The sequence below is a fragment of the Mya arenaria genome, chromosome 15 (genome assembly GCF_026914265.1).
Source record: "Mya arenaria isolate MELC-2E11 chromosome 15, ASM2691426v1".
NCBI lineage: Eukaryota > Metazoa > Mollusca > Bivalvia > Myida > Myidae > Mya > Mya arenaria.
Genome location: NC_069136.1, coordinates 57,152,001 through 57,167,670, shown reverse-complemented (window position 1 = coordinate 57,167,670; position 15,670 = coordinate 57,152,001). Strand labels below are relative to the sequence as shown.

The 15,670-nt window shown below is 39.3% G+C and overlaps 1 protein-coding gene across 2 annotated transcripts; it reads left to right on the top strand.

Moving 5' to 3' along the window:
- The first annotated feature begins 3,512 nt into the window (after positions 1-3,512).
- LOC128220477 (uncharacterized) lies at positions 3,513-14,943 on the top strand. Of its 2 annotated transcripts, XM_052928886.1 has the most exons (7): positions 3,513-3,829; positions 11,256-11,399; positions 11,828-11,971; positions 12,522-13,645; positions 13,755-13,779; positions 14,150-14,213; positions 14,538-14,943. In XM_052928886.1, exons 1-7 carry the CDS (start codon positions 3,676-3,678, stop codon positions 14,638-14,640), a joined length of 1,758 nt encoding a protein of 585 aa, XP_052784846.1. In that variant the 5' UTR covers positions 3,513-3,675; the 3' UTR covers positions 14,641-14,943. The 2 variants fall into 2 exon arrangements, with proteins under 2 accessions (XP_052784846.1, XP_052784844.1); XM_052928884.1 differs by lacking the exon at positions 13,755-13,779.
- Positions 14,944-15,670: the final 727 nt, after the last annotated feature.

The following is a 15,670-nucleotide window of genomic DNA, read 5'->3' as shown; positions in this document are numbered from 1 at the left end:
CTCTAGAGGCCACATTTATGACTATATGTTCATGGAACTTGATCAGAATGTTATTGTTGATGATCTTTATTGAATCAAGTGAGCGATTCAGGGCCTTCAGGGCCCTCTTGTTCTAATAAAGCCTTTGCAGTGTCAAGAAGACTATATGTGACAACCATAATATTATGCCACATTTGAAGCAAAACAAGCCCATGCTCTAATTAAGCATACCCAGTACCAAATAGATCACAAGAGGGCAACCATACAGCCCATATAGAGACCAAAACCACACATATGCAGCTCCAATTAAGCCTTCTCAGTGCCAAGCGACTATATTTGGGCAACCATGAAGCTCATGTAATTATAGCCAGCTGACAAACAACAACAAACAAACAAGAGCAAGAACAAAAGAACAACAGTTTGGGAACCTGAAGCCCATTCAGAGCTAACTAATAATATGTACATTTCTTATAAAACCTCATAAGTTCTAAAAGCGCCATATTTTGACAACCATAAACCCCATTCAGATCCGAGGAAACACATGCCAAAATTTTACTAACAATAATCAGTGCAAATAACACAGTCTGGCAAGCTAAAAACCCACTCAGGGCCTAGCAAACTAATATTCAGCTCTCATTAAGCAATCTTGGCAAAGACCATAAAGATCATTTAGAGCAAAATACATGCACAGCTCTTATTAAGCATATTCAGTGTCAGATGGACCAACCATAGCGCTTTTTTCAGAGCCAAAGAAACATGTATGCAGCTCTAATTAAGACTTAAAGATCATTTTGGCCCTATTCAGTGCCAAACAAACCTATATGCAGCACTCAATAGCCTACTCTATGCTAAGGTGTCCAGATTTTGGCAACCATAAAGACCATTCAAAACACGCTAATGCGATGCTGTCATAAAGTGTGTTCATTAGACCACATGTAGGCAATTTTGCCCGTTCGGAGCCGAAGTAACCCATGTGTGTTCTCATTTTGCCTTATCATATCCAAATACTACCCATTTAACAATCAGTAAGGCCATTAAAAGCCAACCAAACAATGCCACATGGTACCCATATCGGTTTGGTGGACATAATTTATTGGATATATCCCGAGAAGAGTCCTAACCACAACAGCAGTAGTTTACTTAATTATGTTAACAATGCAAAAAAGTAAGCTGAGGTAAATAAAACTATTCAAGTTACATTCATATCATCCCAAATTGGATACGCACAATTTGCATTAGAATCAAAAACTAGAAAATGATACAGGAAATATTAAATTTAGTGGCATTTCCGCTCCTTGACCTTGAAATGTTATTGACCTTAACCTTGATGTAGTCAATTAAGCATGTAAATATAAGGAACATTGGGAACAAGAGCAATACACATTCAAATAAACAGCATTTAAATGTGTACCTTATTAAGAAATAGAAAATAATGTATTTCTTAGTCCTCATCATACATAGGTTACATAAACATAACATCTGCATTTCTGCAACACATGTAATGGAACATTTCGTCGTCATAAGCATCATCTTATGAAACAAAGAGTATAATTGTTTGTTTCAGTAATCGTTTAAAATGCTTTTCACCGAGCACCAAAAATAATATTACACAAGTGGCGTAGCCACGAGTGACATATTCACGTTAGGTGTTCACGAGGTGAAATATATACAGTATTACGCAAATATGTCCGTACACTGACATGAGAGTGGTTCGACATTGTAACATGAAAACCCAATACAAGGTTGTCCTTAACCATCAGAAGACCCCTAAAAACAACTTTTTGACACAGTTGAATCAACATTTTTTTTGGTAGTCAACGCAAATATCTAGAACACGGTTTAACCTTGTTCAACGAAACTTTAGTGGAAGGTTTCCTTTGACCAGCAAACGACGAAAAAAGTATTTCTTTCGATGCCAAATGCGAAAATCACAGACTTTGTCTGCAAAATAAACTGATAATGGTTTTACTTAGGACCGTGTAATAGCAACGGCGGGTTGCCCATGACCAACTGATGGCATCTTTAGTTTAAGAGTCGGAGGGGCCAATGGTCACGGACGACGGTTTTATGGGGACATTGTCAGCAAAATAACTCGAGGACGCTTGATCTTAGAACATATTTGACCACTATTTGGAGGTGTCTCGTGAAAAAAATGTCCGATGTTCGAAGTTCGAAATGTTTGTCTACATTTTTATGAACACTTTGTGCAGCCATTAATAATCATTGTTTTTCTTCTTTTAACATCTTCTATCAACCAAATGTTTAAGACACTGCAGACCTGAGGGGGCATAATGTTTAAGACAATACAGAGCTGAGGGGGCATAATGTTTAAGACAATGCAGAGCTGAGGGGGCATAATGTTTAAGACAATGCAGAGCTGAGGGGGTATAATGTTTAAGACAATGCAGAGCTGAGGGGGCATAATGTTTAAGACACTGCAGAGCTGAGGGGGCATAATGTTTAAGACAATGCAGAGCTGAGGGGGCATAATGTTTAAGACAATGCAGAGCTGAGGGGGCATAATGTTTAAGACAATGCAGAGCTGAGGGGGCATAATGTTTTACAAACATATCTTGTTATTAAAAGGATTTCGATTTCTGATATTTGCTGATCACCATAGGAGGCAAGTTGCACATCACATTATTTCTGCTTAATGGAGTACGTCAATGCCATCCTGTAGGATCAGAGCGATAGTTTGTGTTTTAACTGTTATAATATTATTGGAATTAAAGTTCAAACTTCATAGGACTAGATAACACTGGATGTGTGTCATGTATACCATGTCTTCTGTCAGCACAAATCAAAATTTCATATTTGAAAGTCAATGCAATTCGATAGGAATTTTATGAACGTGTGCCAGCCATAACATTTTCACTTCTAATTGTGTTTCAAATTGGTCGTAGAACACCATGTGAAACCGTGTCCTACACGACATTCCTTCGTTCTGCAAAACGGTCACCGACAAACTCGGAGGTCAATACAGTCCGTATTAATGTAGCTTACAAGAAACTAAAGAAATGTTATTAGAAAGGCGCACTCGTATGCATGCATCGACCTTGCATCTCATCTCATTTCAGTTGTAAAGGTTACTGATTGAGGCAATGCAAACAAATGGGGCTTTTAGACAATGTCCAAACATGGTTTCCATAAGAAGGAATTTAATCGATTAACTTCTCCATTACCATTTCCTTCAATTAATACAAAGAGTTATCCGTCGTTGCCCGAAGGAAATACATCATTTATGCAAGTATTTATGTAATCTCGGTCCAACCTTAAATAATAATCTGAGCAAATAAACTAAATGTTGATATACTAGATAGATAACCTTAAAGACTCCTTGTTTAGAAGATAACCAGACTTCTATCTGAATTCTCTTGACATTGTGAAGCAAAAACGTTAAATAACTTAAGTAATATCATACCTAGATAACATTTTGACCCAGAATATCACAATCGCACAAAAACTGTTTAAAATAACTACTTAAGTGATTTCGGAGAGCTAATCTTGTGAGATAAATGTAGTGCGTGCTAATATATATATATATTTTATCAAAACGAGTGACCTTAAACCATTAAGCAAAACACGTGAAGCTTACAGGAAAAAAAACTTACGGAACATGCAAAATCTTGTACACTACGCTAGCCACATACAGCATAAGAAGGCAACGAACCAGGCAACAGAACAGGTTGAGTGAAAATGGGATCAAGTGAGAAGATGCCAGTCGAGGCGGAACCGAAGAACACCAATGGAGAAAATGCATGTCAAGAAGACTCAGATGTTGATGAGCCTGAGGAAGACAACCGCTCCCATCTACCCATAGACCGCGGGTGGGCATGGATCATCATGTTAGGTGAGCTGATTTAAACATATTATATTGCCTTTTTTTCGTTGGACTTTTCAATGTATACAGTAATAATATACTTTATGCCGAGTACAAATGGGTAACACGCACGTTCTGCTCAAAATTAGCATCGTCTTCATCCATAAGCATATATAGATGATTAATAATTGGCGAATTGACATGTAAGATAAAGGTAAACAAAACAAGGATTAATGTTAAAAAACATGGATTATTGATAAAAACATTGATTAATGTTAAAAAGCACATGGAGCATTGGTAAAACCATGGATTATTTGTAAAACCATGGAGTATTGATAAAACCATATGGATTATTGGTAAAAACAGGGAGTTTTGGTAAAACGCATTAATAATTAATTAATAATAACAACACGGATAATTGGTAAAATATTGTATAAATTATTATATAAGTCTGAAATTGATTCTATAATATTGTAAAAGCAATTGAATATGAAGACGATTATATTGATAAGTCCAACAGATGGAAAATGATAACGTGTGATTTGGGTTTATTAAACAAAAACACAGAAGAAGAATGGCACATCTCATCCACGTTGAATATACGCTCTAAGTAAGGTTTTAACATTTTTTAGGTTCTTTGTATACTTTAAACTATATAAACACGTCACTGTATTGAAATACTTTTGTTGACATGTACATTTTACAAATCTAGACCGTAATGGATGGACGGGAACATCTGAAATATACTTTACAAGCAATCTTTGTCTCCACAAGTTATCAAATAAGAACATTTCATAATTGCAGTTCACTCCACGCAATACACTATCTATAAACGATATCAGCAGACGTCTATATATAACGTGGAGAAGTTGTCAGTAGGTTATGTTTGTACATTAGCATCATTTGATTGGTTAATATTTCTTTGTTAAATATTGACCAATCGATAAAAAGTTTGGCTAACTTTAACCCTAACCAAAAAATTAACCACTTTAATACAATTGGCTGCAAATGATTATAGATACAAAAAAACTAGGGATCGAAGCGAATATCCGAGTATCCGGATATCCGGATATCACGCAAGTATTTGGATACCAAATGGGTATTCAAATATTCGTTAAGAATTAAAATTTCAATGAAATAGCTTAGCAGAGACATAGCAATTGTTATAAAACTTTTCAGATGAAATATTTCAGGTGATCAACAGTGTCTGTCGCGAAGCGGGTATGTGTCACAAATCGTCTGCTAATTGGGTGTTTGCACAAGGCGTGATATTGTGTCCTTGTGCAGCACCCTGTAAAGTTCTATGACCTTGTTTACAATGACAAGTGTTGTTTTATGATCTCAGATGTGCTTAATTGACACTAATTGGCACTAGTTGATATTAAACGGATTGATCATTAATCCGTAGGAATTGTTCGTCCAAACACAAGATAAAGGTCGTGCAATCAAAGCTATTAATGACCAATCGTATTTTTGATGAATATGCATGGAGAAATTATTGCTATCTGAACAATAAATACAAAAACAAATTTTTATATCTTTTCACTTTTTAATCAAATTTCCATCATTTTGCATCTTGTAATTTATTTTTCATACGATATGTAAACATGTTTAGTTTATTGATAAATAAAAAAGTATACGCATGTAAATAAAGAAAAATCAGATCGTCTTTTTCTCTTCTTATCTTTTCCGCAATTATATCCTTCATTACAAAACACCGCAGAAATTGTAGGTATTGCATAGATAAATAACAAACTCGAAAAAACGTGGCAGTAAACAAGCAACCACCTCGGCCGAAGTGACTATCAAATTTGCGAGGTGTTTATGTAGTATTCATCATGAGTTTTATGACGTAAAATGAGTTGTTTAGCTTTGATTATAACATTATAAATTATTAAGACTGAGAAAGAATGAATGAAAAAGTGAAATTGCCATATGAAGAATTATAAATTAAGTGGACAATTATGTCAAATAACAGAAGGTGGGTGACATATAAAAGGAAATTTACTTATTATGAAAACAATTTGATACGAGTAACCGGATAATATTCGAATACTTGATACGATTATCCGGATACCGATTTGGTATCCGGTTTCCATCCCTAAAAAAACGTACAATGTGTTCCAATCTATTTTAACATTCATTTTCACCGACTATGTGACAGTTTGAATTCGAATTTAAGGATCGCAAGTTTTCAAAGATAATATATGTCAGAATGTTAGAATGTAGTAGCCCCCCTCCCTTCAAATATATCCAAGTAAACATTTTTTGTAAAATTTGATAACCTAGGTCAAAAACAGATGAATACACATTTCAAGTATTCAGCCATATTAATTTCAGCTCTCGAGGGAGGAGTGCACGTCTGTAGTTGCACCCCTCCATTGCCAATTCTAAAGCCTTGGTTCAAAATAACGTCATGACGTACAGCATTTATTTTATTTCCAAGTTTGTTCTGAGTAACGTTACTACAGTCAGTTCACCTTTGTCCCATAAAGCGTTACCCGTATAGCTTTACGATGTACAACTGCCAGCTCACCTTTTGTCCCATAAAGTGTTACCCGTATAGCTGTACGACGTACAACTGTCAGTTCACTTTTTGCTTTACGACGTACAACTGTCAGTTCACCTTTTGTCCCATAAAGCGTTACCCGTATAGCTGTACGGCGTACAACTGTCAGTTCACCTTTTGTCCCATAAAGCGTTACCCGTATAGCTGTACGGCGTACAACTGTCAGTTCACCTTTTGTCCCATAAAGCGTTACCCGTATAGCTGTACGGCGTACAACTGTCAGTACACCTTTTGTCCCATAAAGCGTTACCCGTATAGCTGTACGGCGTACAACTGTCAGTACACCTTTTGTCTCATATAGCGTTACCCGTATAGCTGTACGGCGTACAACTGTCAGTCCACCTTTTGTCCCATAAAGCGTTACCCGTATAGCTTTACGACGTACAACTGTCAGTACACCTTTTGTCCCATATAGCGTTACCCGTATAGCTTAACGACGTACAACTGTCAGTCCACCTTTTGTCCCATAAAGCGTTACCCGTATAGCTTTACGACGTACAACTGTCAGTCCACCTTTTGTCCCATAAAGCGTTACCCGTATAGCTTTACGACGTACAACTGTCAGTCCACCTTTTGTCCCATAAAGCGTTACCCGTTTAGCTTTACGACGTACAACTGTCAGTACACCTTTTGTCCCATAAAGCGTTACACGCATAGCTTTACGTACAACTGTCAGTTCACCTTTTGTCCCATAAAGCGTTACCCGTATAGCTTTACGACGTACAACTGTCAGTCCACCTTTTGTCCCATAAAGCGTTACCCGCATAGCTTTACGTACAACTGTCAGTTCACCTTTTGTCCCATAAAGCGTTACCCGCATAGCTTTACGTACAACTGTCAGTTCACCTTTTGTCCCATAAAGCGTTACCCGCATAGCTTTACGTACAACTGTCAGTTCACCTTTTGTCCCATAAAGCGTTACCCGCATAGCTTTACGTACAACTGTCAGTTCACCTTTTGTCCCATAAAGCGTTACCCGCATAGCTTTACGTACAACTGTCAGTTCACCTTTTGTCCCATAAAGCGTTACCCGCATAGCTTTACGTACAACTGTCAGTTCACCTTTTGTCCCATAAAGCGTTACCCGCATAGCTTTACGTACAACTGTCAGTTCACCTTTTGTCCCATAAAGCGTTACCCGCATAGCTTTACGTACAACTGTCAGTTCACCTTTTGTCCCATAAAGCGTTACCCGTTTAGCTTTACGACGTACAACTGTCAGTTCACCTTTTGTCCCATAAAGCGTTACCCGCATAGCTTTACGACGTACAACTGTCAGTTCACCTTTTGTCCCATAAAGCGTTACCCGCATAGCTTTACGTACAACTGTCAGTTCACCTTTTGTCCCATAAAGCGTTACCCGCATAGCTTTACGTACAACTGTCAGTTCACCTTTTGTCCCATAAAGCGTTACCCGCATAGCTTTACGTACAACTGTCAGTTCACCTTTTGTCCCATAAAGCGTTACCCGCATAGCTTTACGTACAACTGTCAGTTCACCTTTTGTCCCATAAAGCGTTACCCGTTTAGCTTTACGTACAACTGTCAGTTCACCTTTTGTCCCATAAAGCGTTACCCACATAGCTTTACGTACAACTGTCAGTTCACCTTTTGTCCCATAAAGCGTTACCCGCATAGCTTTACGACGTACAACTGTCAGTTCACCTTTTGTCCCATAAAGCGTTACCCGTATAGCTTTACGACGTACAACTGTCAGTTCACCTTTTGTCCCATAAAGCGTTACCCGTATAGCTGTACGACGTACAACTGTCAGTTCACCTTTTGTCCCATAAAGCGTTACCCGTATAGCTGTACGACGTACAACTGTCAGTTCACCTTTTGTCCCATAAAGCGTTACCCGTATAGCTGTACGACGTACAACTGTCAGTACACCTTTTGTCCCATATAGCGTTACCCGTATAGCTGTACGACGTACAACTGTCAGTCCACCTTTTGTCCCATAAAGCGTTACCCGTATAGCTTTACGACGTACAACTGTCAGTCCACCTTTTGTCCCATAAAGCGTTACCCGTATAGCTTTACGACGTACAATTGTCAGTCCACCTTTTGTCCCATAAAGCGTTACCCGTATAGCTGTACGACGTACAATTGTCAGTACACCTTTTGTCCCATAAAGCGTTACCCGTATAGCTGTACGACGTACAACTGTCAGTCCACCTTTTGTCCCATTTAGCGTTCTCGTATAGCTTTACGACGTACAACTGTCAGTTCACCTTTTGTCCCATAAAGCGTTACCCGTATAGCTGTACGACGTACAACTGTCAGTACACCTTTTGTCCCATATAGCGTTACCCGTATAGCTTTACGACGTACAACTGTCAGTTCACCTTTTGTCCCATAAAGCGTTACCCGTATAGCTGTACGACGTACAACTGTCAGTACACCTTTTGTCCCATAAAGCGTTACCCGTATAGCTGTACGACGTACAACTGTCAGTTCACCTTTTGTCCCATAAAGCGTTACCCGTATAGCTTTACGACGTACAACTGTCAGTTCACCTTTTGTCCCATAAAGCGTTACCCGTATAGCTTTACGACGTACAACTGTCAGTTCACCTTTTGTCCCATAAAGCGTTACCCGTATAGCTTTACGACGTACAACTGTCAGTTCACCTTTTGTCCCATATAGCGTTACCCGTATAGCTTTACGACGTACAACTGTCAGTCCACCTTTTGTCCCATAAAGCGTTACCCGTATAGCTGTACGACGTACAACTGTCAGTACACCTTTTGTCCCATAAAGCGTTACCCGTATAGCTGTACGACGTACAACTGTCAGTCCACCTTTTGTCCCATAAAGCGTTACCCGTATAGCTTTACGACGTACAACTGTCAGTCCACCTTTTGTCCCATAAAGCGTTACCCGTATAGCTTTACGACGTACAACTGTCAGTACACCTTTTGTCCCATAAAGCGTTACCCGTATAGCTGTACGACGTACAACTGTCAGTTCACCTTTTGTCCCATATAGCGTTACCCGTATAGCTTTACGACGTACAACTGTCAGTACACCTTTTGTCCCATAAAGCGTTACCCGTATAGCTTTACGACGTACAACTGTCAGTACACCTTTTGTCCCATAAAGCGTTACCCGTATAGCTGTACGACGTACAACTGTCAGTTCACCTTTTGTCCCATAAAGCGTTACCCGTATAGCTTTACGACGTACAACTGTCAGTTCACCTTTTGTCCCATAAAGCGTTACCCGTATAGCTTTACGACGTACAACTGTCAGTTCACCTTTTGTCCCATAAAGCGTTACCCGTATAGCTTTACGACGTACAACTGTCAGTTCACCTTTTGTCCCATAAAGCGTTACCCGTATAGCTTTACGACGTACAACTGTCAGTCCACCTTTTGTCCCATAAAGCGTTACCCGTATAGCTTTACGACGTACAACTGTCAGTCCACCTTTTGTCCCATATAGCGTTACCCGTATAGCTTTACGACGTACAACTGTCAGTCCACCTTTTGTCTCATATAGCGTTACCACGTATAGCTTTACGACGTACAACTGTCAGTCCACCTTTTGTCCCATAAAGCGTTACCCGTATAGCTTTACGACGTACAACTGTCAGTTCACCTTTTGTCCCATAAAGCGTTACCCGTATAGCTTTACGACGTACAACTGTCAGTACACCTTTTGTCCCATATAGCGTTACCCGTATAGCTTAACGTCGTACAACTGTCAGTACACCTTTTGTCCCATATAGCGTTACCCGTATAGCTTTACGACGTACAACTGTCAGTACACCTTTTGTCCCATATAGCGTTACCCGTATAGCTTTACGACGTACAACTGTCAGTACACCTTTTGTCCCATATAGCGTTACCCGTATAGCTTAACGTCGTACAACTGTCAGTACACCTTTTGTCCCATATAGCGTTACCCGTATAGCTTAACGACGTACAATTGTCAGTACACCTTTTGTCCCATATAGCGTTACCCGTATAGCTTAACGACGTACAACTGTCAGTACACCTTTTGTCTCATATAGCGTTACCCGTATAGCTGTACGGCGTACAACTGTCAGTCCACCTTTTGTCCCATAAAGCGTTACCCGTATAGCTTTACGACGTACAACTGTCAGTACACCTTTTGTCCCATAAAGCGTTACCCGTATAGCTTTACGACGTACAACTGTCAGTCCACCTTTTGTCCCATAAAGCGTTACCCGTATAGCTTTACGACGTACAACTGTCAGTACACCTTTTGTCCCATAAAGCGTTACCCGTATAGCTTTACGACGTACAACTGTCAGTACACCTTTTGTCCCATAAAGCGTTACCACGTACAACAGTCAGTTCACCTTTGTCCAACATAGCGGTACCACGTACAACAGTCAGTACACCTTTGTCCAACATAGCGGTACCACGTACAACCGTCAGTACACCTTTGTCCAACATAGCGTTACCACGTACAACAGTCAGTACACCTTTGTCCAACATAGCGTTACCACGTACAACAGTCAGTACACCTTTGTCCAACATAGCGTTACCACGTACAACAGTCAGTTCACCTTTGTCCAACATAGCGTTACCACGTACAACAGTCAGTACACCTTTGTCCAACATAGCGTTACCACGTACAACAATCAGTACACCTTTGTCCAACATAGCGTTACCACGTACAACAGTCAGTACACCTTTGTCCAACATAGCGTTACCACGTACAACAGTCAGTACACCTTTGTCCAACATAGCGTTACCACGTACAACAGTCAGTACACCTTTGTCCAACATAGCGTTACCACGTACAACAGTCAGTACACCTTTATCCAACATAGCGTTACCACGTACAACAGTCAGTACACCTTTGTCCAACATAGCGTTACTACGTACAACAGTTAGTTCACATTTGTTTCAGCGACAATGTTAAACCAGTTCATAATAATTGGCCAGATGAAGTGTTTCGGGATCGTCTTCGTGCAACTACAGGAGAGGTTCCAGGCATCATCGTCCGCTACCTCCGTCATCTTTACCCTACAGAATGTCACATATAGCCTCACAGGTACGTAAAATACAGTACATATCTCCCAAACGATTTCGCGTCCTTCAATTATACCTTCACAAGAAGGTAGGATAGAAAGTAACTCCTTCTCCACTCTCAAGAACGTCACGTTCAGCCTTATAATTGTGTAGTTTTCTTTCTCAGTTTTACTTGCCAAACTGACACTGTAATATGATTGGTAAAACACAATTGACGCACAAATCGAACCAGATAAAATTATATACATGTATATCACACAAGTTTAATGGTTTATGTAATACTTCACATCGCCATTTGGCTTGCGATCCCTGAACCCTGGTGGTAATGACTGGAGAGTTGTCTATCCGCACGATTGACCAGTGTGCTTTAAAGCCTGATGCTCAGATTTACTTACTACTTGTTTCATTCGACATAGAAGTTATTGAAAGATTTAGTTGTGTATTACTCAGCGCTGGTGGTGATGACGGTGGGAAGCGGTTGGTCCGCGCGGAAGACCATTATATCCGGGAGCCTGATGAGTGTGGGTGCTTACTTCCTTGCCGGTTTCCTAACGGACGTCCGTCAGGCCTACCTTGTACTAGGAGTCCTCATTGGTGAGACCTCGAAATAAATTTATCGGGATGAGTTCAAACTTAGCTTAGGTACATTGATTTGTAACATAAATTTTAACATCACCAGAGCATAATTCAACATTAAACAAAAGAAGCAACAATATTAAAAGCAGTCGACGGCAAAGTAGCTTAAAAATACGTCGTGAAGACGTCGAATGTTCTACATTGATTTCTAGCGATAAAGAAAACAGCTTTCTAGAGCTTTTCTTTCCTCAAAATAATCATTTCAATCGATTAAGAGAATTCGTATATCAGTTTTCTTTACTTAAATACTCATTATTGGTGGTAAATTTGTAAAAGTTCACTTCATTTAAAATATTAATTTTTTTAGTTGTAAAAAGAAGTTCTGTAGGAGTTTTATTTTGTTCTTCATATTAATCACTTCTAGGATAAATAAAAACAATCTTCATTCAAGATAAACCAGTTTATAAGAAAAGTAATTTCTATGTGTGCAAGAAACGACGTGATATATATACATTATTGTATATATTTATCTTGAGCGCCAAACATGCCACTGGCGTTTCTCTTTTAGGAGGCTCGACCGCTCTCATCAATCCAAACGTCCTATCCATGTTGAGCATATACTTCAACAAACGTCGCGGCCTAGCTAACAACATATGTAACAGCGGGGTGAGCATGGGTGGTTTGGTGTTCGCTCCCATCTACACCGCCCTCTTCGTGCATTACGCGTTCACTGGGACGTATATTTTCATAGCAGGTTTCCATCTCCACTTACTCATTATCGGTTGCCTTATGCGCCCCCTGTCGTTTTATGAGAGGCGAAGGAAAGAGTGCCATTCCAGTGACGCTGGTACTGAGGATATTGCTGAAAATATTGAAGAAAAGGAACATCTTATTGAACAAAATTTGTATCGGGATATTAAGAGATGTACGCATCAAACTTCTGAACAAAAGCATTTTGGATCAAGCGGTGCTATTGAGATGGAAACTGTTCGCAACGGTATTCTTAAAAGACAAGTGTGTAGCATCGATGGCCACGGTAGGACTTCTGTCAGAAGACGAACTCACAGCGAAAGTGGTCCATACAAAGCCAGTATGCATTCTTTGACTGATTCCATTTTCAATACCAAAACAGCGCGATTTATGAGCACTGATATCATCAACAGCTCGTGCCTTGATCTTGCCATGACTAAAACAAACCACTCTAAAACAACAGAAAGTAGTTCCAAACGTGAAACAAATACAAGAGGAAGAAAAATACGTACCTCTGTATTGTGGTTTTTGAAACGCCTTTTTGACATCAAACTTCTCTCAAAACCACCACTGCTCTATTATCTACTGTGTAACATATTCTTATGTTCCGGAAGTGCGCTTGTTGGCGCTTTCTTGCCGCCACATGCCTTTGAGATGGGCATTGACAAGGATCGTGTTGCCTGGATTGTCTCGGGTCAGTGCATCGTAGATTTCTCCGCGCGGTTTGTGTTCGCGTATTTGTCGGACAAGTCATGGGTTCAAAGATCTACATTGATAGCTGGTGCGTGTACGTTTATGGGAATATGTGCCCAGTTCGCCTTCTTTATGACTGATTATCCTACCATTATGGTATTCTCCATGATTGTTGGATTCCTGCAAGGCGTCTATTTCTCGCTCTTTGTCGTGGTGATATTGGACATATTGACAATCGAAGATTTCAAGGTGAGTTATTACAAATACAAGTATCCGAAATATGTTAAATATGAAATATGGAGGGATATTAAGTTTGAAAATTAAGGTTTGTAAAAGAATTCTATATGGTTTGTTTCAGAGTGCATCAGAGTGGAATTCAGTTGGTATGAAAACTGAGTATTTGACACTGTACTAACTATATCCTGATTGACATGCGAAACTCAAGCAAAATGTGTAGGGATAACGATTGGTTAATTATTTGTGTCTAAAATGTGTATTACTATCATTTTGAATACGTATAATGAAATAAACAACACATCTGAAGATATTTAATTCCTTTGAGAAATTAAAAAGAAACTTATATATCATTGGAATGAAATATATTCAATCAAGAGCCCAACTACTTCCACAACGTAATACTACTAACTACTGTTGTTTTTGTTGATGCTGGTGCTGCTGCTGCTACTACTATTACTTCTTCTTCTCCTAAACATAATAATGATAAACTGTATGCCTGTTACATGTGTATTTCAGGGAGCGTTGGGTTTCATCTCTCTAGTACAGGGAGTATCGACCAGCGTATTTCTCCCGTGTGCAGGTAGGTTTATGCGCATCCATATAGTCCCTATAGATACATTGTACTTTACGAGGATAAAACAAAAGTACAATACATGGAAAATATACCAGTTCTTAAATTAACCCAGAAATAACAATTTTCATTTTATTCCAAAATTAGCACATGCTTTAACGACGTGTCTTCCTTGTATCATTACATCTACATTAATATGTCAAAGAGTTGAGGTACACACCATGTAATCATCAAACTATTTGACATTATTTCGTATATATTTATATATAAATCCCTGGATCCGCCACATCCTATATACTGGTCATCTAATGTATGCCATATTCTCGATTACAGGGTACCTACGGGACATTACAGGCGCATACTTTGTACCGCTTCACTTCATCGGGGGTTTACTTATGATCGGCGGTGTCCTCATTTACTTCCTACCAAACATTAACGATTGGTGCAAACGCCGAGAGAAAACACGTGTCGCACAAGATGACGTCACTTGATATTTGGAGTTGAACATAGCGAATGTGTTAGTTTCCGAGTGGCATCTGCTCATTACAGCAGACCAGTATCGACCGCAACAACCATTTCAAAGCAAAGAACAGAGAGGTGCAGAAAGGCGCACTCACTCAAATGCGTTTCTATTATCAGATTGAGGTTCCATATGAGATCGGTATGACTTTGTAACTGTTCAAACAGTATTATACATACATGTCTAATATTACATTAAAACATAACATGGCTATTATAACCTTGTTCTGGGTTACGAAATAGAATAATCAGAACATGACAACCCAACATTATTCCCTCTAACCGTTTTGACAAAAATACGTGGACGATTGATTAAATGGATAATTTTTATATTAAGAAAAAATGCAAAGATTTTAATGGTTGCTATTTTTTATGAAAGTAAAAACAAATATTTCAAAAAGGGTCATGTAATGGTCAAGGGAACTCTTCCACTGAAGTTCAACAGTCCTCTGTCAAACCCTTCTCGATACCACTGAAGTGTCATGGTCATACGTCACACCGTTCACAAATTATTGCGCGTAAAAGGTTTTCCTTAAGTGTTAAATGCGACCGTGACCTACAAAAACAATAGGGGTCATCAACCGGTCAAGGGAAACATATCTCACTCGTTTCACGATTCTTGGTGAAACCGTCCACGAGTTGTTGTGAGGACACAGTTTCTCTAAGTATGTTCACCTTTGCCCTCCTGACCTCAAAACAATAAGGATCATACGATCAAGGGAACGCTTCCACTGAAACTTCATGGTTCTACATGTAGGTCAACCCCACGGACGTTTCATGGTCGTAGGTCGAACTATTCTCGAGTCATTATGCAACAAGGTTTTCAAAAGAATGTTGACAGAGACTTTTTCCTTCTCACCGCAAAACCAACAGGAGTCATTAATTGATAAGGCAAATCCACCACACTTAAGCTATTCCCGAATTATTTCCGTATGGAAACCTACCAC

Bases quoted from the DNA above. Each gene is read 5' to 3' on its own strand.
- LOC128220477 (XM_052928884.1), top strand. From the start codon at position 3,676: ATGGGATCAAGTGAGAAGATGCCAGTCGAGGCGGAACCGAAGAACACC. The intron at 11,972-12,521 runs GTGAGACCTCGA...TTTCTCTTTTAG, and splicing joins TGTACTAGGAGTCCTCATTG to GAGGCTCGACCGCTCTCATC. The intron at 14,214-14,537 runs GTAGGTTTATGC...TCTCGATTACAG, and splicing joins CGTATTTCTCCCGTGTGCAG to GGTACCTACGGGACATTACA.